Source organism: Urocitellus parryii, chromosome 1, assembly GCF_045843805.1.
Source record: "Urocitellus parryii isolate mUroPar1 chromosome 1, mUroPar1.hap1, whole genome shotgun sequence".
Taxonomy (NCBI): Eukaryota; Metazoa; Chordata; class Mammalia; order Rodentia; family Sciuridae; genus Urocitellus; species Urocitellus parryii.
In genome coordinates, this window is record NC_135531.1 from 89,169,193 (window position 1) to 89,191,389 (window position 22,197).

The 22,197-nt window shown below is 34.0% G+C and overlaps 1 protein-coding gene across 1 annotated transcript in view; it reads left to right on the plus strand.

Moving 5' to 3' along the window:
- Window positions 1-22,197, plus strand: part of Fer (FER tyrosine kinase) — a 414,004-nt gene that overhangs the window by 253,057 nt on the left and 138,750 nt on the right. Inside the window, exons 14-15 of the mRNA XM_026391317.2 lie at window positions 16,626-16,682; window positions 20,989-21,104. Coding sequence (XP_026247102.1) covers window positions 16,626-16,682; window positions 20,989-21,104 — 173 coding nt within the window. The remainder of the gene's footprint in view (window positions 1-16,625; window positions 16,683-20,988; window positions 21,105-22,197) is intronic.

Here is a 22,197-nt window from a genome sequence, read left to right on the forward strand (position 1 = left end):
ATTTCTTTGTGCAGTATTTAAGTCCTGTAGTGCCCGTTTAGTAGTCATGAATTCTTTTAGTTTCTGCTTATCTTGGAAGGTTTGTATCAATTTTGAATGATGGCTTTGCTGGATATAGCAGTCATAGTTGACAGTTATTTTCTTTCAGTACTTGGAACACATCATTCTAAGCCCTCCTGGCTTGTAGAGTATGTGCTGAGAAATCAGAAGTGATTCTGACTGACTTTCCCCTAATTGTGACCTGATATTTTTTTTTGAGGTTTTTAAAATTGAGGCTTCTTCTGTAACTTAGGCATTTTAATTATAATGTGTATGGAGAGGTTCATTTTTGAAGTTGTCTATTTGAGGTTCTGAATACATCCTCTATCTGCATGTCCATTACATTCTGAAGGTTTGGAATTTTTTTATTACTTCCCTGAAAAGTTTATCTGTTTCATTAGCCTGCATCTCACAGCCCTCCTCTATTCTAATGATTTGTAAATTTAGTCTCTTCATGTTGTCCCAGAGTTCCTGTATATTCTGATCATTGTTACTTTTTTCTTTAATACTGTCTGAATTTTCAAAGCTGGCCACTTTGTCTTCTAGCTCCAAGATTTTTGTCTTCAGTGTGGTCTACTCTTAGACTTCCAACTGAACACTTTATTTGATATATTGCATCTTTTATTTGGTTTTGGTTCTTTCTCAATATTTCTCATTCAGATTGTGTACTGTCTTCCTTAATTCATGCAGTTTTTTTTCATGTTGAAATTCATGTTTTTAAATAATGATGCTTTTGCATTACTTATATTTCATCCACTTCAAAATGCGGGGGAAAATTTGGTGAATTATGACTTTTAGGAGGTCCTGTATTAGATTGCATTTTCGTATTTCTTAAACTCATGTGCTGGGTTTTATGCATCTGCTGGAAAGGATTTCTCTTGTATTATGTGTAGACCATTGCAGGGCACTGTCTTTACTTCCAAAATATTCTGGAGTTGTCAGGATTGAAATCCCCTCACAGGTTTGGTGTCTACAACCTTTGTTATTTTGTTTATGCTGTAGCAATGAATGTCCATAGATGTGACCTGGGGCCCCACCATTAGCTGTTTCTGTTTGGGGCCTGGTTGATAGTTCAGGTTTTTGTCTCTTTGTATTAAAAAATAGCTGAAGGGGCTGAGGATGTGGCTCACTGATGGAGTGCTTGCCTAGCATGTGTGAGGCACTGGGTTAGATCCTCAGCACCACATAAAAATAAAGATATTGTGTCCTCCTCAACTTAAAAAAAATTAAAGAAACTATGAAGAATAACTGGAGATTTAGTATCAGTAATTTGTGTGAAGCAAAGTGTGCAGTAGAATTTCTGCCCTGTGAATTTGTTGTGTACCTATACGTTCTCAGCATCTCACAGAATAGGGGGAAACAATAGCAATAACTACTGCAAACAATATACAGCATTAAACAAATACTTAGTTTCTACTATGGCATCTACAATGTTAATTGCCACAAAAAAAATAGGGCTAGCAATTACCAACAGTAGTGGGGGGGAATGACCACAAAGTATATCTGGCATTAAATCAAACAGTTGTTAACTGTCATCCACAGCAGTAGTAGTTGCAACAGCATTAATGGTGGGGGCAGGAGTTAGTTTATATAACTAGTGCGAAAAAGATGCTTAGAAATCAGTTAACTAATCAATTAGAAAATTTGATCAGCAGTAAGAAAATAGTTTGCATTTCCAAAAAATGAACTGAGAGATGCAATAGAGGATGTAATGTGATGGTTATAAGGAAGGAGAAAAAAATAGAAGTAACAAAAGAGTAAAATATGAGTGTGCCTTTTTCCCCATATCCTTGCCAACAGTTATTGTTTGTATTCTTAATAACTGCCATTCTGACTGGAGTGAAATGAAATCTTAGTTTTGATGTGCATTTCTCTAATGGCTAGAGATGTTGAACATTTTTTCATATTTGTTGATTGATTATATATCGCCTCTGAGAAGTGACTGTTAAGTTCCTTGACCTGTTTATTGATTGGGTTATTTGGGTTTTTGTTTTTGTTTTTGGTGTTTAGCTTTCTGAATTTTTAATATACCCTACAAATTGGTGCTCTGTGTGAGGGGTAAAGATTTGCTTCCATTCTGTAGGTTCCCTATTCACCTCACTGATTGTTTCTTTTGCTGAGAAGAATCTTTTTAGTTTGAATTCATCTCATTTGTTGATTCTTGGTTTTAATTGTTGTGCCAGAGGAGTATTTTTAAGGAAGTTGGAGCCTAATCCCACATGATGGAGATTAGGGCCTACTTTTTCTTCTACTAGATTTAGGGTCTCGGGTTTAGTTTCTAGTTCCTTGATCTAGTTCTGTGCATGGTGAGAGATAGGGGTTTAATTTCATTTTGTTACGTGTGGATTTCCAGTTTTCCCAGCACCATTTGTTGAAGAGGCTGTTTTCTCTACATTGCTATTGGGACTGAAAGTTGGTACGGCCAATATGGAAAACAGTATGGAGATCTATTGGAAAATGGAATAGAACCACAGTTTGACTCAACTATCCCTCTCCTTGGACTATACCCAAATGACTCAAAAACAGCATACTACAGGGACACAGCACATCAATGTTTATAGCAGCATAATTCAAAATAGCTAAACTGTGGAACCAACCTAAATGCCCTTCAGTAGATGAATGGATAAAGAAACTGTGGTGCATACACACAATGGAATATTACTCAGCAATAAAAGACAATAATATCATGGCATTTGCAGTAAATGGATGGAATTGGGAAAGATAAAGCTAAGTGAAGTTAGCCAATACCAAAAAAAACGAATGCCGAATGTTTTCTGATACAAGGAGGCTGATTCATAGTGGGGTTGGGAGGGGGAGCATCAGACAATTAGATGAACTCTAGATAGGGCAAAGGGATGGGAGGGGAAGGGAGGGAGATAAAAAGATGGGGTAAAGAGATGGTGGAATGAGATGGACATAATTACCCTGAGTACATTTATAAAGATATAAATGCTGTGAATATACTTTGTATATAACCAGAGAAATGAAAAATTATGCGCTATATGTGTAATTTGAACTGTAATGCATTCTACTGTCATAACAAATTGGAATTAAAAAATAATTTTTAAAAGGAGTAAAAGAGAACAATAGAATCTGGCTATTAGCTAAAGAAAAGAAACAAATGAAAAACAAAAGAAAATTAAAATAATACCCCAACCCTCAAGACATGACACAGAAAAATAAGTACATTTAGAAAATGCTAAAAATAAGAAAAAAGAAATAGGTCTGTCCATGAACCAATTGGCACATCAAAAATGGACCCAAAAACAAAGGATAAAAAGATTCTTAATGAAAGATGAGCAAATCATTTTCACTGAGGTGGTCAAAATAGTCAACAAGAATAGATTGTAGTAACCTATGCCCAACTGTCATTCTTTGCATTTCTGCTTGAGCTCTGTAGAGAGGGTGAGGGCAAGGGCTGAGAGTCATTAAACTCTTCCTCATTATGTGTTGCTCACTAACCTTCCAGTTGGAGTGGCCAATGACTGAAGCTGTTTGGGATACTTCTCGGCTTCTTTATTTGCCGGTATGAGGTAGGATGAGATGAGGAATATAGTCAGTTGGAGTTTTACCTACGCGGACCACCAGATTGATGCATTCCCAGGGTGGGGCCACTGCAGGGTTTTATGAGTGGAGTTCTAGCAGGTGGGTGCTGGGTTTTGCTGGGTGTTGTCTGATCTGGAAAGATCAGATCAATCAATGCACCCTTAGGGCCTGGAAGTTGCCCATCTCTGCTGGGAATCTGGATATTGGGAGCCTCTCGAGGATTCTACTCATGGAGTCATGGAGGGAATTATTCACCCCCTCTGTTGCCCATAAACACAGCCTTTCCAGACTTTGCAGGCGTAGTCTGTGAGCAACGTATTCACAGCTGCTTGTTCAGATTCCCAACCCACTTCGGGTGTGAGCTACCAGACTCAAAGGGGAAAGTAAGCTGGGATCCCCTTGGCTTTTCTGACTTGAATTACCCCTGGGTAATTTTTATGCTCTGTGCCTGTTTTGCTCCTATTCTTCAAGGTTTATCCTAGGCTACATGGAAGGTTTTTGTCGGGACAATGTAGGCATTGCTTACATCTTCCAGCTCCCACAGCAGTAGCTTGTTGGATGGTTGCTTCAAGCTCTTGATGCTGCAAGAGCACAGTGCATCCTCTGGATCAGCTAAATGTAGGCTGATTATCTAACCTCAGGTTTTTCCATATGAAATCTGTCCATTGATTCTGTGTTCTCCCTCCACCTGTTCTGAACCAATGCTGCTGTTGCAACAACTGGCTTGGCTCCAATGTAGTCTGTCTGTCTTTAATGTACCAAATTTCTAAGTCTTTAAGACATTGACTGTCCAAAATTGAGATTTAGTGAAGTCCACTTGTACTCACTTCACAAAGAATCTTACTCCTTCTGCTTGAATCTCAAACCATGGAGCAACTAGAAATGCAGCCTTCCCCTACCCTGCTATCTTCCACTTCACAGTTCTTTAAAACACAAAAAAATAGTGAGCTACTTCCTTCTGAACTTCATGATTTCTGCTTTTTGGAGTGGTGTTTTGCTGTACACCATGTGTCATTTCTGTGGCTGCTTTCAAGACTTTTCTTTGTCTTTAATTTTCCTAGGTTTGGTTTCCATGCATCTTTGCTTGAATTTATTTGTGCTTAATTTATTGAAGATTCTAGCAGCTTCTTGAATTTGTAAACTTGTGTTTTTTTGTCGAATTTAGGAATTCTTAGCCATTATTTCTCCAAATACCCTCTGGCTCTACTCTTTTTGTAGTAATGATAATAGAAACGGTGAATCTTCTGTTTTCTCATAAGTCCCCAAGATTCTTTATTCTCCTACCCCCAATATATTGTCTCTTTGTTCAGATGGGGTAAATTCTATTAATCTGGGTTTACCTGGTATTGAGGACTTCCAATTAACCCAGAGAAGAATGGGCCTGGTCTGCCTTCTGTTGCTTGTCTGGGACAGACACTTTCTTCTGTTGTGCTTCTGTGTTGGTCCCTTGTTCCTTAGGTCCCAAACCAGTTTGCCTTTCTCTTACCACCTTTCAGAGTTCATTGGTTGCCTTTTGAATTTCCAGGATTTGTAGTTGTAATTCTTTCCTGTAGAATGGAGAGAATTCCTGTTACATAACTTGTCCAATGGCCATATCATTTTAATTTGTTTTTTTAAGATGCTGGATAATATGCATTGGTATACTTGAACAAAGGCTCAGATTTTTTAAAAATTAAAGAATTTGTAACCACTGGTCTTCAAGGGTCAGTGAATGTTTGAGTACTTGGCTAAGGTTTTCACAGTTGGGCTACAAACTACATTTCTAGATTTTTACCCAACACTGCTCCTCTGGAGCTCTTCCTTCTATCATATTGGTACATTTACAGTACCAAGAAAATTCCCACTTTTTTTCTATGCCTTTACCAAAATTACTTTTTCCTTTTAGCTTGTCAGAATCCTACATACATATTTAAGGCTTGTCTCAAATGTTACTTCTCTCAAACTTTCTCATTTTTCTAGCATAATGTAGCTTTGTGTTCCTCTGAGCTCTTTTACATTACTCTTATAGCTTTGAACTTCTAGCACACTTGAGTATGCACACATGTGTATACAGTGAGGTCTATTTGGAACTAGGCTCTAAACTGTTTTCTCCCCCCACCCCCATTCTTTTTCACTGTTTGACCATTTTTTAGTAAATTGGCAAAATCCATGCTTTATCTTTTATATTAATTTGCATCTTAAAATAGGTCCTGGAAAAATAATTTTTGATAGCTTAACTATAGAGATTCATGCATATTATTTGGATTGAACCCACCCTCTTGACTGCTTTCTTCAAGAGTCCTCTTTCTCCCAAAAGCATGAAATTACATTCACTGTCCTATTGCTATTGAAGTATATTTCAGATGCATATTTCCAGTTTTCACTCTTCACCAGTTAGCCACACCATTTCTCATTTGCATTTTTTAAAAAAGATTAGAGGCGAATATCAAATCAACTAGTTTTATTTGCAATGCTGGGGTTAAAATGGAAGGAGTTTGAAGTTGTAAAGTTTGGTGAATCTTTTGAATAAACTTTGAAGTTTGTTAAGTAAGTTTCTATAAACTCTGTTCTCTCAACGATTAATATTCATTGTGATTTGTTGTGTCATTGTGTGAAGATTGATACATAAAAATTCACCCTAATATAAGGAATTCATTTGGAAATAACCAGATGTCTTAGTTGCAAATTTTAGTTATCTGTTGTTTGAGAAATATTCCCTGTAATTTACTTAGAAAGCATTTTAATCAATACCACTGTTTTATCTCAGTATTTATTTAACTCTTGTTTAAATTAACTAGTTATTTTTTGAAAGCCAAGAGTTTTTCTGAGGAATGGAAACAAGATTTAAGTTACCAATTGAAAATTTCATGGTGTTCTGCTATAGAAAAGGGTGCTAAGATTGAATTACCTGTTAAAGGACCTTCTTATTCTCTATATTGCTTTCTTTAAATCTTATTTTGAAATTCTTATGTAAAACATGAGAAGATCCTAATTTCTTCACTGACTCTGAGTGAAAATAATTCATATTTTCTTGTATAACTATCACTTTTTTCTATGTAACTTACAAATCCAAAGATTTATCATTCATCAATATAGTTTTTTATCTTATGGCTAAATTCCATCATTTCTAAGAAAATGAATGTAGAATATTGAATATTATCTGACAAATTTTACATTATTGGCAACTTTAAGTGTCAAAAAATTTTAAACAATTATTAAATGATTTTTAATAAATATTGAAATGGTTTTCTAACAAAATTCCTTAATCTAATTTTAAAAACTCAAATATGTCATCTCTATAGAAACTTTTAGGGTGAATTGACATCATTTTATGCTGATAGTATTAACTTTTTTTAAAAAAAATATGGACTCTGAAAATAGTATTACTGCTAGAGTATATTGGAATACTTACATCTTTCAATGACAAACCTCTGTTAATAAAGAGATTAAGTTCTAGATTATTTGCAATACTGGGGCTAGAATGGAAGGAATTTGAAGTATGAATCCTTTGAATAAGCTTCTAGATGCACACTTACCTTTAATTATGAAGTTTCTGACATGTAACAGAAGCATACATATTGCAAAATAACACATTAGTTCTGGGTGAGGTTGGTTTATAAAACAATTAAAATTAAAACACACTAATTAAAATTTCATATCCAAATGTTACTATAAACAAATCATACTAGATATTTGCTTAGCTTACCTAACTTATGTGGCTATTCTTTAATTTACCTGTTAGAATTTTCCACTGCTTCTTTCCTAATTAAAGAAGATATAACTGGTATTACCTTTGAAATTCAACAAATTTGTCCCTACACTCAGTGAATAGTTTACTCTACATACATATGTATATGGAGAGGCTTGGTGTAAAGGTAAAAGAGGACAGATTTGTACTTTGTCCTCACCAAATCCTATCTTTACCAAAGGTCTGGAAAAGGGGGATCTACTAGGATTCAGCAATTCAGGAAGACCTTACGTATGAAGGATTAATGGCTGCAGCAGATGCTGTCTGCGCACTGCTCACATTCTTCAGTCTTTCCCTATATTCTGATCAACTTTCAATTGCAGGTATCATCTTTGACTGTTTTTCCACTAAAGCCACAGAAGGCGACTCATGTCTGCCCTAAGCACTGATGGACCAGGGTGGGAGTAGGTTCTTGGGAATGTAGCTCAGTTAGTAGAGGACTTGCCTAGCTAGCATATAAACAAATTATATTTATGAATGTGATAACTGTTTGGGTTTATAAATCACATAACATTGGTGGAGCTAGGGAGAGGCTGCTGTAGGTGAACACTCCTCCTACCGCCATCAACTAATGATATCCAGGAGCACCCACATGTCCCTTAGGTAGGCTAATTCTGAGGCACAGGGCTGGTCTCTTTTTCCATAGTTTGTCACATCCAGGGTGATGGCTTAATAGCATGCCTTTTATTTTCCTATATTCTATTTGGTGTATATCTGTTTATTATGTACATATTTATAGTTACATATTTTTAATATGTATTTTTCTTTATTGGCTGGCAAGGTACTGGGGAATGAGATTGATCAAGTTATATGCATGCATGAATATAGCATAATGAATCTGTTATATATAATTGCAATGTACCAATTAAAAAAGAAACTAAGGGCTGGGGTTGTAGCTCAGTGGCAGAGCGAGTTTATCTAGCACATGGGAGGCACTGGGTTCTATCCTCAGCACCACATAAAAATAAACAATAAAGATTGTGTCCATGTATAATGAATATTTTTAAAAAGTAAAGAAACTGAGCCTACGATTCTTTCAGACCTTAACTAATAGTCAACTGCTTTTTATCTTAAGAACCAAAAATATATTTAGACATTCCCAGAGATGTCAACAGAAGTCTTTCTAGTACAGCTAGTAATAATTATCTCTAGTTGAGTTCTCTATTGTTTCTGAATTTATATTTTATTGATGTTTGCTATTGTCATTATTTACTTCCACTAATTTTGAGTTTACTTTGATCTTATTTTTCATAGATTATGAAGGTAAAAGTTTGGGATTATTAATTTGAGACCTCTTTTGATGCCTATGAAATTTACTGGAATTCCCTTTAAATATTATTTTTCCTGTATCCAACAGATTCTGACATTTTCATTTTTGTTCAATGAAAGAATTTTTTTAATTTCCATGATTTATTTTAGATTTCCATGGATTTTTTTTTTAAGTATATTGCTTAATTTCCAAGTACTTTTGGTTGGAAGTTTCTCTCACCTTGTTTGAGGTTTCCACTTGGCTTTTAGTCAGGAAAGATATCTTGTTTTATGACCCAGGATATGGTTTACCTTGGTGATTTTTACCTTGTACACTTGAAAAAAGTGTTCTTAGGCAATTTGACCCTCTTGGTCAGTGTTATTACTGAGCCTTTTTATGTCCTTCATGAATTTCTTTTGTGATTTACAGAGAAGGAAGTATTGAGGTCTCTAACTGTATTGAAATTTTCTTTTTAATTCTGTTTACTTTATTCTAAAGTATCTGACTGAAGAATAGGTGTTTAGGATTATTAAACTTTCTTGGTGTGAACCCTGTTTGTTTCCTCTTTATCCATAATAATTTTCTTGGCTCTGTTGTCTATCTTGTATAACATTGCTATGCTTGTTTCAACTTTCTTATGATTTATCTTTGCATTTTATATCATCTTTAAAAAATTCATCCCTTCTAGAAAAAATTTTATGTAGTTAGTTTCTTTAGACGACATATAGTTGGCTCATTTTAAAATTTACTCTTAAAATATCTGCATTTTAAATGGTACATTTAGACAATTTATTTAATGTAATGATTTTTTAATAGCACACTGTAGTTATACATAATATTGGGGATAATTATGACATAATCATGCAAGCATAAAATCTAATTTTGTTCCATTTCAGTCCCTAGTACATCCCTTTTCTTCTCCTCCTTCCCACTATTTCCTTTTCTCTACTGGTCTTCCTTGTATTTATTTATACTTTTCTTTAAGTGCTTTACAGATATACATAAGGTGAAATTCACTTTGGTATATTCTTTCTTTAATTATTCTTTTTAGATATACATGACAGTAGAGTATATTTGTAATCTATATTGATAGAAATATGCTATCTAATTCTAATTTGGATCTCAGTCTTATGGTTGTACATGATGTGGAGATTCATTGTGGTGTATTCATATATGTACATAGGAAAGTTGTGTCTGATTCATTCTACTGTCTTTCCTATTCCTGTCCCCTCCTCCCTTCACTCCCCTTTGTCTAATCTAATGAACTTCTATTCTTCCCCTCCTCCCCTCTTTTTTTTTATGTGTTAGTATCCACTTATCAGGAAAGAACATTTGACCTGTGTTTTTTGGGGACTGACTTATGTCCCTTAGCATGATAGTCTCCACATGATCTGTTTATGGGCAAATATTATAAATTCATTCTTTTTTTACAGCTGTATAATATTTCATTGTGTGTATATATCCCATTTTCTTTATCCATTCATTTGTTAAAGGTTGGTTTCATAACTACTGTGAATTGAGCTGTTATAAACATTGATGTTGCTTCGCCACTGAAGTATGCAGATTTAAACACCTTTGGATATATACCAAGGCCGTGGTATAACCAGGTCAAGTGGTAGTTTCACTCCAATTTTTTTTTTTCCCCCTGAGGAATCTCCATACTGCTTACCAGAGTGATGGGACCAATTTCCACTCCCACTGTGGTATATTCATATATGTATATAGCATAATTTTATCCCATCATTCCTCTTTTCCTGTCCCTCCTGCCTACCCTTCAGTCCTTCTTTCTCATTTGATGGGACTCCCCTGCTTTTTCCCCTTACTCTGGTCTAGCTTTGACCTATCAGAGTAAACATTAAACCCTTGATGTTTGGGGTCTGACTTATTTCACTTAGCATGATGTTTCCCAGTTATGTCTATTTACTAGCAAATGACATAATTTCATTCTTTATGGATGAGCAAAATTCCATTGAGTGTATATGGTATACACCTTATTTTCTTTTTCTATTCATCTATTGATAGGTACTTGGGTAGTTCCATAATTTTGCTATTGTGAATTGTACCCTTAAAACATTGATGTTCCTGTATCACTATAGTATACTGATTTTAGTTCTTATGGATAAATACCAAAGAATGGGATAGCAGGGTGTTAGTTCCATTTCTATTTTTTTAAGGAACCTCCATACTGTTTTCCAGCTTATATTCGGTCCCATTGACAATGTATGAATGTACCTTTCCCCCCACATCCTCAAGTGCATTTATTTTTATTTGTATTCCTGATGATTGTCATTGTAACAGAAGTGAAATAAAATCAAATTGTAATTTTTATTTGCATTTCTGATTGCTAAGGATTTTAAACATTTTTTTATATATTTGACCATTTGTATTTCTTTTGATAAGTGCAATTCATTTGACTATTTATTAATTGGGTTATTTGGGGATTTGTTTTTGGTGTTAATTTTGAGTTCTTTATTCTGGATATTATTCTGCACCTGTCTGAGGTGCAGGTGGTAAAGATCTTATCATATCCTGTATGCTCTCCCTTCATACTGTTTCTTTTATTGTGCAAAAGTTTTTAAATTTGATATCTTACTCATTGATTCATGCTATTATTTTTTGAGCTTTAGATGTCCTATTAAGGAAGCCAGTGCCTGTCCAATATGTTGGAATGTTGATTGTTTTTTTTCTAAGAGTTGCAACGTTTCTTATGTAATTCCTAGGTCTTTGTTTTACTTGGAGTTGACTTTTGTGCAGGGTGACATATTGGGATCTAGTTTTATTCTTCTACATATGGATATCCAATTTTTCCCTCAACCATTGTTCAAAAGTATGTCTTTTCTCGATATGTTTTTGACATTTTATTGAAATCAGATGCCCATCTCTATGTGGATTTGACTATCTTTTTACTCTTTTCCATTGGTCTTTATGTCTGCTTTGATATCAATGCCATGCTATTTTTCTTACTGTAGTGTAATTTAAGATCCGGTTATGATGCCTCTAACATTGCTGAGGATGGCTTTGGCTATTCTGGGTCTCTTATTCTTCAAAATGAATTTTAGGACTTTTTTTAAGTTCTGTAAAGAATGTCATTGGTATTTTGATAGGGATTGCATTTAATCTGTGTAATGCTTTTGGTAGTATGTTTATTTTTGCAATATTAATTCTGCCTATTCAAGAATCTGGGAGGTCTCTCTATCTTTGGCCTTTTTCAATTGCTTTCTTCAGTGATGTGTAGTTTTCATTGTAAAGGGCTTTCACCTTTTTGGTTAAATTTATTCCCAAGTATTATTTTTTTGAGATTATTGTAAATGGCATTGTTTTTCTGATTTTATTCTTAGCAGATTCATTATGTAGTATAATAATGTGATTGATTGTATCCCTTAACTTTGAACTTATGAGTTGTAGAAGTCTTCTGGTAGAGAACTTTTTTTGTTGGTGATTATATCATCAGCAAACAGAAATTTGATTACTTTTCCCATTCATGTTCCTTTAATTGCTTTCTCTTTCCTGATAATTCTGGCCAGAGTTTCAAGAATTATGATGATTAAGAGTGGTGAGAGTAGAAATCTTCTTCTTGTTCCTGATCCTAGAAGAAATGCTTTGAAGTTTTCTCCATTCAATGATATTGGCCTTGCATTTGTCATATGTACCTTTTATAATATTAATGTAAGTTCCTTCTACTCCTAGTTTCTCCAGTGTTTTTAACACAAATGTGTGTTGATTACATCAGATGATTTTTCTGCATCTGTTGATGTGGTTACTTCCTTAACTCTGTTTACATAGCAAATTTTATGTTGATTAGCATTTAGTGAACCAGCCTTGCATCCCTGGGCTTTATCCTGGATTTATCATGTTGTACTATTTTCCTCATGTGTTTTTTGAGTGCAGTTTGCCAATATTTTATTAAGGATTTTTATATCATTTTTTCATTATGGATATTGGTCTGAAGTTTGCTTTCCTTGATGTCTCGGTTTTGTTATCAGGAGGATACTAGCTTAATAATTAAATTTGGTTCCTCCCTTTCTATTTCATAGAATAATTTGGATTGGTATTAGTCTTTTTAAAGGTCTGGTAGAACTTGACTGAAAATTCATCTGGTCCTGAGCTTTTCTTTATTGTTTCTTCAATTGCATTACTTGAAACTGGTCTGTTAAAGTTTTCTATATTTTCCTGGTTCAATTTAAATAGGTCATGTGCGTCAAAATTTGTCAGTATCTTCTATATGTTCCAGTTTATTAGAGTATAAATTTATGAAAGAATTTCTAATTATTCACTGGATTTCAGAAATTCCTGGTGTTATTTCCTTTCTTTATTTGGATCTTCTTTTTTTTGTGTAGTTTGGCTAAGGTTCTATAAATCTTTTTTCGGGGGAGGGGGTGATCAGTGTTCAAACTCGGGAGCATTCGAACACTGAGCCACAATCCCCAGCCTTGTTTTGAGTTTTATTTAGAGATGGTTCTTACTGAGTTGCTTTGGTCCTCACTAAGTTGCTGAGACTGGCTTTGAACTCAAGATCCTCCTGTTTCAGCCTCCTAAGTTGCTGGGATTATAGTTGTACACCACTGTGCCCAGCTCTATCATTCTTATTTATCATTCCAAAGAACTAACATTCTGTTGCATTGACCCTTTGTATTTTAAATTGTAAATTTTACTATTTTGGGCTTTGAGTTTCTGTCTTCTATTTTGGATTTTTTTTCTTTTTCTGAAGCCTAAAGTATACCATTAGATATTTTATTTGGGATCTCCCTATTAAATCTAGGAACTCTATAAACTTTCTTCTTATAGCTGCCTTATCACTGTACAGAGATTTTGATAACTTGTCTGTTTTCATTTGTTCCTGAGACTTTTTATCTCCTGATTTCTTCTGTGATCCATTCTATATACAAAAGCATATTTCATCTCCAGGTGTTAAAATGATTTGTTGATTTCTAATTTCATTCTATTATAATCTGATAGAATACAAGGAATTTTTTTTTCCTAACATGTTTTGTGTCCTAAAATAGATCTATTGTAGAGAAAGTGCCATGTGCCCCTGAAAAGAAAGTGAACTCACTTATCAGTGGATAAAATATTGTATAGATAGCTGTTACGTCCATTTGATTAATATAGTGATTTTAGTTTTGAGGAGTCTTTATTTATGTCAGGATGACCTATCAAATGGTGAGAAAGGTGTGTTGAAATCACCCAGCATTATTTATTGTATCATGGTCTATTTGATTTTTTATATTGAAAAGGATTTGTTTTATGTATATAGGTGTAGCCATGTTTGTGCCATAAATAGTTAAAATCATATCATCTTGTTGAGTCCCTTAACCAGTATGAAGTGACTTTGTATCTGGTTAATTTTGGCTTAAAGTCCCCTTGTCTAATATGAAAATGGTTGCCCCTCCATATTCACTTAAAGATGAAAGTCATCTATACATCATAGGATCTTTCATTAGCATATGTTGATTTTACAAATGTGTTTCTTTGTGACATTTTCACACATGCATATGACATCTACCTTTCCTGATTATCCCTTGATAACTTGGATTCTTTTCTTAAGCTTAACCTCCCAGTTGTTAACTGTTGTTCAGTAGCTTTTGTTCAATAGTTGTTCTGTAGCTCTTTAGTACCATCAGATATCTGAGGGGTTTATTTCTGTTAACATTGCAGCCTGCTTTTTTCAGTGGCTTACAGTGGAAAGATGGGTCTAAACAACTTAGTTCCCATTGACAAAAGTGAAAAAGCTCTCAAACTCAAAATACCTCTTCAAATAACATTGGACAATATATGGGGTGGGGTAAGAGTAAACCAAAAAGTGCTACTGAAAACAAAAGGATTTATATTCCATTAAAAACATAAGGTACATATAATTTACACACAGTAATGCCTCACAGAATTTTAGGTGTATACGTCAATAAGATATCAAGAAATGAAGGGGTGGAGGCTAGCTCATTGGAAGAGTACCCCCCAAAATTACCATTTCCGTAACCTCCCAAAGTGTCTTTTTTCCCTTTGATAAATGGTCCTTCTCAACCCCTAACCCAGAGGACCATTGGTTTGATTTCTAACATTATAGTTATCCTCCTCTAAAATTTTTTATAAATGAGATAATTATGTAGAATATGCCTGGATTTATTAGCCCAGCAAAATGTTTTCCAAATACTGTTTTTCAGATCTGTGGTAAGTTTCTTTTTTGTCATCCAATAGTATTTAGTCATACGATAGGTGTGTGTTTAACTCTAGAATAAATTTTCAAATAGTTTTCAAGTGTTGATCATTTTTACATTCTCACCAACAACATATGACCACTCCAGTTGCTCCACATCCTCACAATTACCTAGTGTAAATAATCTTTTCAATTTTAGTATTCTGGGCTGCTAAGTAGCTCGGTGGTATAACACTTTGTATGGCATACATGAGGATTGTTTACCCAGCATAACAAATGCACATTTTATTAATTTTAGTGTATTAATAGGTGTGAAATGCTTCCACTGCTGTTTATATTTGTTTCTGATGACTAGCAATGTTAAGAATGTTTTGGTGTGCCTACTGGGTATTTATCCGTCTTTTGTTATTTTTTTTTTCCATACTACTTCTTAAAGTTAGGCTATGTTACTGATACAGGTTTCTATAAATTCTGTATATAGATTTGTTAGATATGAATATTGCAAAAATATTCTCAACTGTAGGTTTTCTTTTTTTGGTGCTGGGAATGGAAACCAGGGGCACTCTACCACTGAGCCACATCTCCAGCCCTTTTTTGAGACAGTCTTGCTAAGTGCATAGGGCCTTGCTAAGTTGCTGATGCTGGCCTTGGAGTTGAGATCCTCCTGTCTCAGCCTCTCCAGCCACTGGAATTATAGGCAGACATTTTTATTTTTTAAATGATGCCTTTGAAATAACAAATGTTTGTAATTTTGATTTAAATCTAATTTGCATTTCTTTTATAGTAGGTGCTTTCTATGCCTAAGAAATCTTTTCTTACTCCCTTGATTGTAAGGATATTCTGCCATGTTTTTCCTAAAATTTTTATAGGTTCAACTTAACATTTAGATCGAAAGACTATTGCATTTTAAACCCTGTGTTGTCTCTTTTGTTGATCTGTCTTTCAGAGGATGGTAGTTGAATATCACATGATGTCCAGGACATTTTTAAACCACAGTTATGATAAATGTTTGATTACTTGTTATAACTGATAGTATAGATCATAATTATTTCATTGTTTATAATAATTCAAACTACATTCTAATAAATATAATATATAATACACACCCAAAACTCTAAACCAGGAACAAAATATTTCACTTTGGATTCCTCCTTGTCTTCCTTCTTCTACTTGTGTGTGTGTGTTTTTTTAATTCCTTCTTTAGAAAAATAGTTTGTTATTTTTTTTAACATTAAGGTATAGTGTGGTTTAATAGCTAAGACATTTTACATGCTAAAATATTCCCTAAGTAGTAATTGGTTCTTCAGATCAGATAATGGGATGCTTTTTTATAATGGCATACTTGCATCACTGATCTTGTGTATCCTAGTGATATTGCAATTGGTGTTGGTTGCTCTATTATGCCACAGGAAATTACTTGGGAAAGATAGGGGACTACATGCAGTGCCATCGAAAGGTGTAACTCTAAATTATGTCTTTTTTAAATCTCTTATTAATGTGGATTGTATAGAAAAATAATTCTCTAAGAATTGGAAATTTTACATTGTAAAATAGAACTCCTTCATGTACTTACAACACAACTGTTTTTGGAAAGAAGAATAATAGTGTAGCCAACCCTTGATAGTAGGTGGAAAGTACATGTTTTTATAGTTACAGGGATATTATCCTTTTGAAGCCAGAAATTTCTGATGGAAGTTAGCTACAGTGCAGATTTTAATATACTATTGTGTAGCAACATTTCTTAAATCTATTTTACAACATCTTGAGCTTATAACTTCTTAGTGTGAAGTTGATTGAATGGTATAAATAAAGTATCCTTTTTGGTACATTTTCCACTGCTTCAAATGCATCCTATAGGAAATACACTCTTGCTTGGACTAAATGACTAAAAAGACTTTTTTTTCCCCCCGTAGGATAAGAAATGGATTCTCAATCATGAAGATGTCACATTGGGAGAATTACTAGGCAAGGTATGTAAACAACTAAACTAAATACCAAAACAACAACAACAACAACAAAAAACAACCCTTAAGATTGAAGAAAAAAAAATCTGCAGTGTTCAAAGTTTTTCTTGTACCTTAATCCTGAAGAACAATAATGAAATATCTGTAGTTAACACTATGATTTTTCACTGAAATAGACATGTAACTATTTGAAAGGGTTATAGATGATTCCTATCTTTTAAAAATTGTGTTATCCCTTGGAAAGACTGAGCCATAATGATTTTGTTACCATATAATAAAACCAAAACTACTGAGATGAGATTTGAAAAGAATTAGGGAATTAAACTATTAGGGAATAAAAGTTTAAACAAAAGCCTAATCTTATTTTGTTTCTGGATATATGTAATAATAGTTCAGAAAAAGTAAGGTACTGCTTCTTGTGATTTCAGGACTTGTTTAGAACACTGGACATGTTGTTTTTAATCTAAAAGTAATGCAGACAAGACACATGTTTCAACATATTCATTTTTAATTAGGTCTAGTAGTGGTCAGAGGGCAGTTTTATATAGTGAAGTTCCTTTTCTTCCAAACTAGTTGGAAGTCTTTCCTAACTCGGAGGCCATGATAAATTATGTCTAATAATAAAAATGGGCATTTGATAATTAAATGGACTGAAAATTTATTAATTTATAATTGAGTTCTGATGGATAAAGATTAATTTGTCACTATCTTAATTATGAATGTCTCCATATGAAAGTTTGAGTTGTTTATGGAGTACCATGAAAATAATATAAAATCCAGATATTTTGGTAAACTATCATGATTTATTAGTGATCAGTACTAGATTTAATTCAAACTAAGTATTTTAAATAAAAAATAAATGATTGCTTACTGCTTTTTTTATTCACATGTAAACTTGATGAACTATCTGGTCCCCCTATTTTTTTGTCTGTTGTATATTTAGAAAGTAACTCCTTGTTGAAAGCCTACTTTACAGAATGCTTTTTATTTTAAAACCTTTTCCATGTGAAAGCATCAAATTGTGGTTAGAGCTGCTAATGAACTTATTTAAATTCTAAAGTACCTTAAGTTAAAATAATGTTCATTTACTCTCTTAATTCCTTAGGAAACATTCCTTCTTTCTATTACCATACTCAATAGTAGTAATCAGGACAAAAATATTACCAAGAAATGAATTTCTATGAAAATTCAATTAAATTTTAAAACCAAAGTACTTAATGAAATAGATTATGTTGGACAGATTTTTCAGTACTATGGAAAAATATTTTCAGTTAAAGAAAAATATTTCAGTTGTTTTTAAGTTATAAGATTTGGCTTATCAGGGAGAATTTAGCTTCTTAGTAAAGCTACTTTAAGGTTACTTTCTTGATGACTAGAAAATGGCATGTCAGTCTCAATAAATTTAATTAATTGTTGAGGGGGCGCAGGTTGGGGGGCTTACCAGGGTTTGAACTCTGGCACAGAAGTACCTGACCACAGACATCCCCCCAGCCCTGTTTTGTATTTTATTTAGAGACAGGGTCTCAGCGGTTTGCTTAGCACCTTACTTTTGCTGAGGCTGGCTTTGAATTTATAATCCTCCTGTCTCAGCCTCCAAAACCACTGGAATTACAGGAATGTGCCACCATGCTTGGCTAAATTTAATCAATCTTAATAATACTTGAAGAGACGCTATGTAGCTTCACTTCATTTAATATTTTTTAACATAAGATCATGACTTTTCATTTATTGACACTACCTTCTTTCCCACCTCAAGCACTTTTATTTAAGTAACAATATCATCTGTGGTGAAAGATGCCTCAAGGCTAAGTTACCTCCCAAAACCTCATCTCTTAACCTTCAGGGTTAAGTGCCAGCATATGTATTTTGGGGGTGGAATACTTACATTCAAACCATAACACTAAGTTTATGAAGATTTAGTTTATTCAAAAGGTCCCCCCCCCCTCAGTGCTGGCTCTGAAACCTAAGACCTGTACTGTATCCCCAACTGCCCATAAGAGTTTTGTCACTTTAGCATTCACTTCATGTGCTGATTTATTTATTCATTATTTTCTGTTGGTTCATGGTAATTACATATAATAGTGGAATTCATTATGCATTTCAGTGTTCATAGCAGCACAATTCACATTAGCCCTGTTATGGGACCAGCCTATGTATCCATCAATGAAAGAATGGATAAACAATATATGGTATAATCACAGTGGAGTTTTATTAAGTCATGATGAATGAAATCATGTCACTTTCTGGTAAATGGTGGAACTGGTGAATATAATGCTGCATGAAATGAGCCAAACATAAAGTCAAAACTCTAATGTCTGCTCACATGGAAGAGAAAGAGGGTTGCTGGGGAAAAAATTTTTAAAAGGAATCTCTTGAAAATAGAAGAGAGACCAATAAAGTACAGGGGGTTTGATAGGGAGAAGGGAAGAAGTTTGGGTATAACTGAGTAAAGAAGGGGAAATGTAATAGAAAAGAAAATCTGAGATGATGAGAGTACAGATCATTAGGACCCTGTAAGCCATTGTAATTACTTTGGCTCTGATCATGAATGAAATGGTGAGATAGTGAACAATTTTGTGTGGAGAAGTGGAATAATCTTTTTAACAGGGTCACTGTTAAAAATAGTTTCAAAGTTGAAAGGCAGTCGTACACAATTTAGGAGGAGATGATGCAACAACAGGGTGGTGGCTGAGAGGTGATGAGAAGTGGTGAGTTCTAGATATAATTGAATATATCTATATAATTGAATATGTTGATGGACTCTGAGTTTAAAAGATGTCAGCTGTAAATGTACCAGGTTGAGGGAACAACATGAGGTGTTCCATTTTGAATATATTGAGTTTGTCTACAGACTTTCATGTGGAGACGATAAAAGACAATTGGTATCAAGTCTGCAGTTTGAAAGAGATGTCTGTGTCAGAGATACAAATGTCATAGTTGTTATGTCAGTGATATTTAGAATTAACAGATTAGCCTGGGAGAGTAGCTCAGTGAGTAGTGTGCTTGCCTAGCATTTGTCAGGCCTGGATTTGATTCTCTGCAGAGCAAAATGTGAAATTGAGGCAGTGGTAGAATTATATGGGGGTAGTGGAGAAGGTATTATTTTGAGGATAAAGGCAAGCTCTTCATCACTTGGTAGTTTTCAGGTAAGAAACAGGCTTCTATTAGAATAAGGTAGAAGGGATGATTGTAGGGTAAGTTGAGGATATTTTGATGATATCCTATGAATTTCAGAAGGCACAGTGGAAGCTGGCTATAGGAGAGAAACAAGGATTAAATGGAAGTGTGTAAAATGCGAGGGGGGAAATGAAGATTCACCCTGGGCCATGATCTTATGATTGACATAAAGACAAAAAGTATAGTGAGTCCTGTCCCATGGATGTAAGGCCAGTATCAGACAGAAAGTTTTGTTCATTTCATGGTAGAGAGTGAAGGCTGTCCTATGAAGTTGTCTGGGTAGCATTTGTCAAATGAATGTTTAAAATTTTTCCAATGCTCAATGGGGACCAAGACCTGTTATGTAAAGCAGAAACCATTAGGAAAATACAAAGGGACAATGGAGTGATGAGTGTTCAGGAACAGGAGACATAACAGAGGAAAGATAACAAAGCCTTCATGAAGGAGGGAGCGTAGGAAGTGGACTGAAGCTTAGGTAGCATTTTTTTCATTGGAGGTTGGGGGTTTTCATAAAGGGTAGGAATGTAGTAAAACTAAGTATTAGTGTTTAGAACACAGGTAGCATTTGGAGGCTATACTGTGCAGTTGGTGGCCAAGAAAGTAATAGTGATTGAAGGGTGGATATCGAGCAAGGTAGTAGTAGAATCAGTTTTCTCTAGCAAAGGTTAACCTGGCTGTGCTCAGGTGGATGGTTTGGAAGAGTGAGACATTTAAGATGAGAAGATCAAGATCCTGATTATGGGTAACCTTTCTGAGATGAAAGGGGAAGACAAAGGTATTGTAGAGGCAGGAACTGAGTGCTTACATGGAGAATGACAGATCTAGTAATTGAAGAAAGTAGTTTAGCCAGGAAGAGTCTTGGATGATAAATTTAAGACAAGTTGAAGATGGTACGTTAGAATCAGGTAAGTAGAGGCCCAGCAGGAATAATGTATATTAATATCTTGTCTGTTCTGTCTTCTATATACTAATCTGACAGTTGTGGGGAAAATACTTGAGAATAACAAAGTTAGCAGAGTAAATTTATTAACTCAAACTGCCTCATTTCATGATTTCCTTATATTTAAACATCTTTTCCTTACATTTAATAAAGATTTACATGCTGTCATACATCTCAAACAATTTGTATTTTCAGGGAAATTTTGGTGAAGTATATAAGGGCACATTAAAGGATAAAACTAATGTTGCTGTTAAAACGTGTAAAGAAGATCTTCCTCAGGAATTGAAAATAAAATTTTTACAAGAAGCCAAGTGAGTTCTCTAAAATAATATAAATATGCATTTTAATTCACTGTAACGTACTTATTCATTATAGTGCATTTATAATCAAAATGCAAGTTTGAAGGTATCTTAAATTGTGATTTGTTGAAGTAGAAATAAGCACTTTCAGAACCCTTGTAAGTAAGCACTTTTATAATGAGGAAACAATTTGTTTTTTAAGGTAGACTATATGTTGATAGGCAATCATAACAAGACAGGTATTTAAAAGCAGTGAGTATTCTGTGCTTCTTTTAAATAGAGCAATGTTTTTGTTTATCATACATTCACCTAGATATGTCTACATGCAATGTGATTATCTTTAGAACCAAAATATTACTGTGTCATATGCTTAAGGTACTTATGATATATAATTATACTCTCCTTGGATATTGAGTTGATTCTCTTTTACTAGTTACTACCTTTCTTTTCTGAGAACCTGAATTTTTTCAGTTTAGTGTCTGGCATTTGTTAATAAAAACAATGTGTATACTTTTTTTTCCTATGAGCTAAAATTTAATGTTCTACCTTACTATCCCTGTATAACAAATAGTTAAAACTATTCTATTATTGGTTAAATTCAGCATATACAATAAAAGACAAATAGATAACTTAGACAGAATAAACTAGATGGAAATATGGATGGAAGATGAATGAATGGTGAATGGATGATGGGAAAGAATACATAGATCCATAGATTTTTTTTGTGGTATATGAATAGAGAATAGATGGCAAGGAGAAAACGGTCCCATGACATGGATCATTTTGAAGTACATTTTTTTCATTCATCATCTAAAAATGGTCTTTGCAATGGATAAAAATAGTTGGATACATTTGTTAAATATTATCCATAGAATAAATTTGGAGATCCTTTTGTCTGAATTTCTAATAAAAGTTAAACTATGTGCTCTCATAATTGAAATTCATAGCCTCATTATTTTATGGCTGTTCATAGGTATTCTTAAGGTAAAAGGCTGTTATAACATTTTCAAAAAACTTTTATTCTAGCATAATTGTTTTGTTGCACAGTGAAGAGCTTGATTTCTTTAAAAAAAATTTTTTTAGTTGTTGATAGACCTTTATTTTA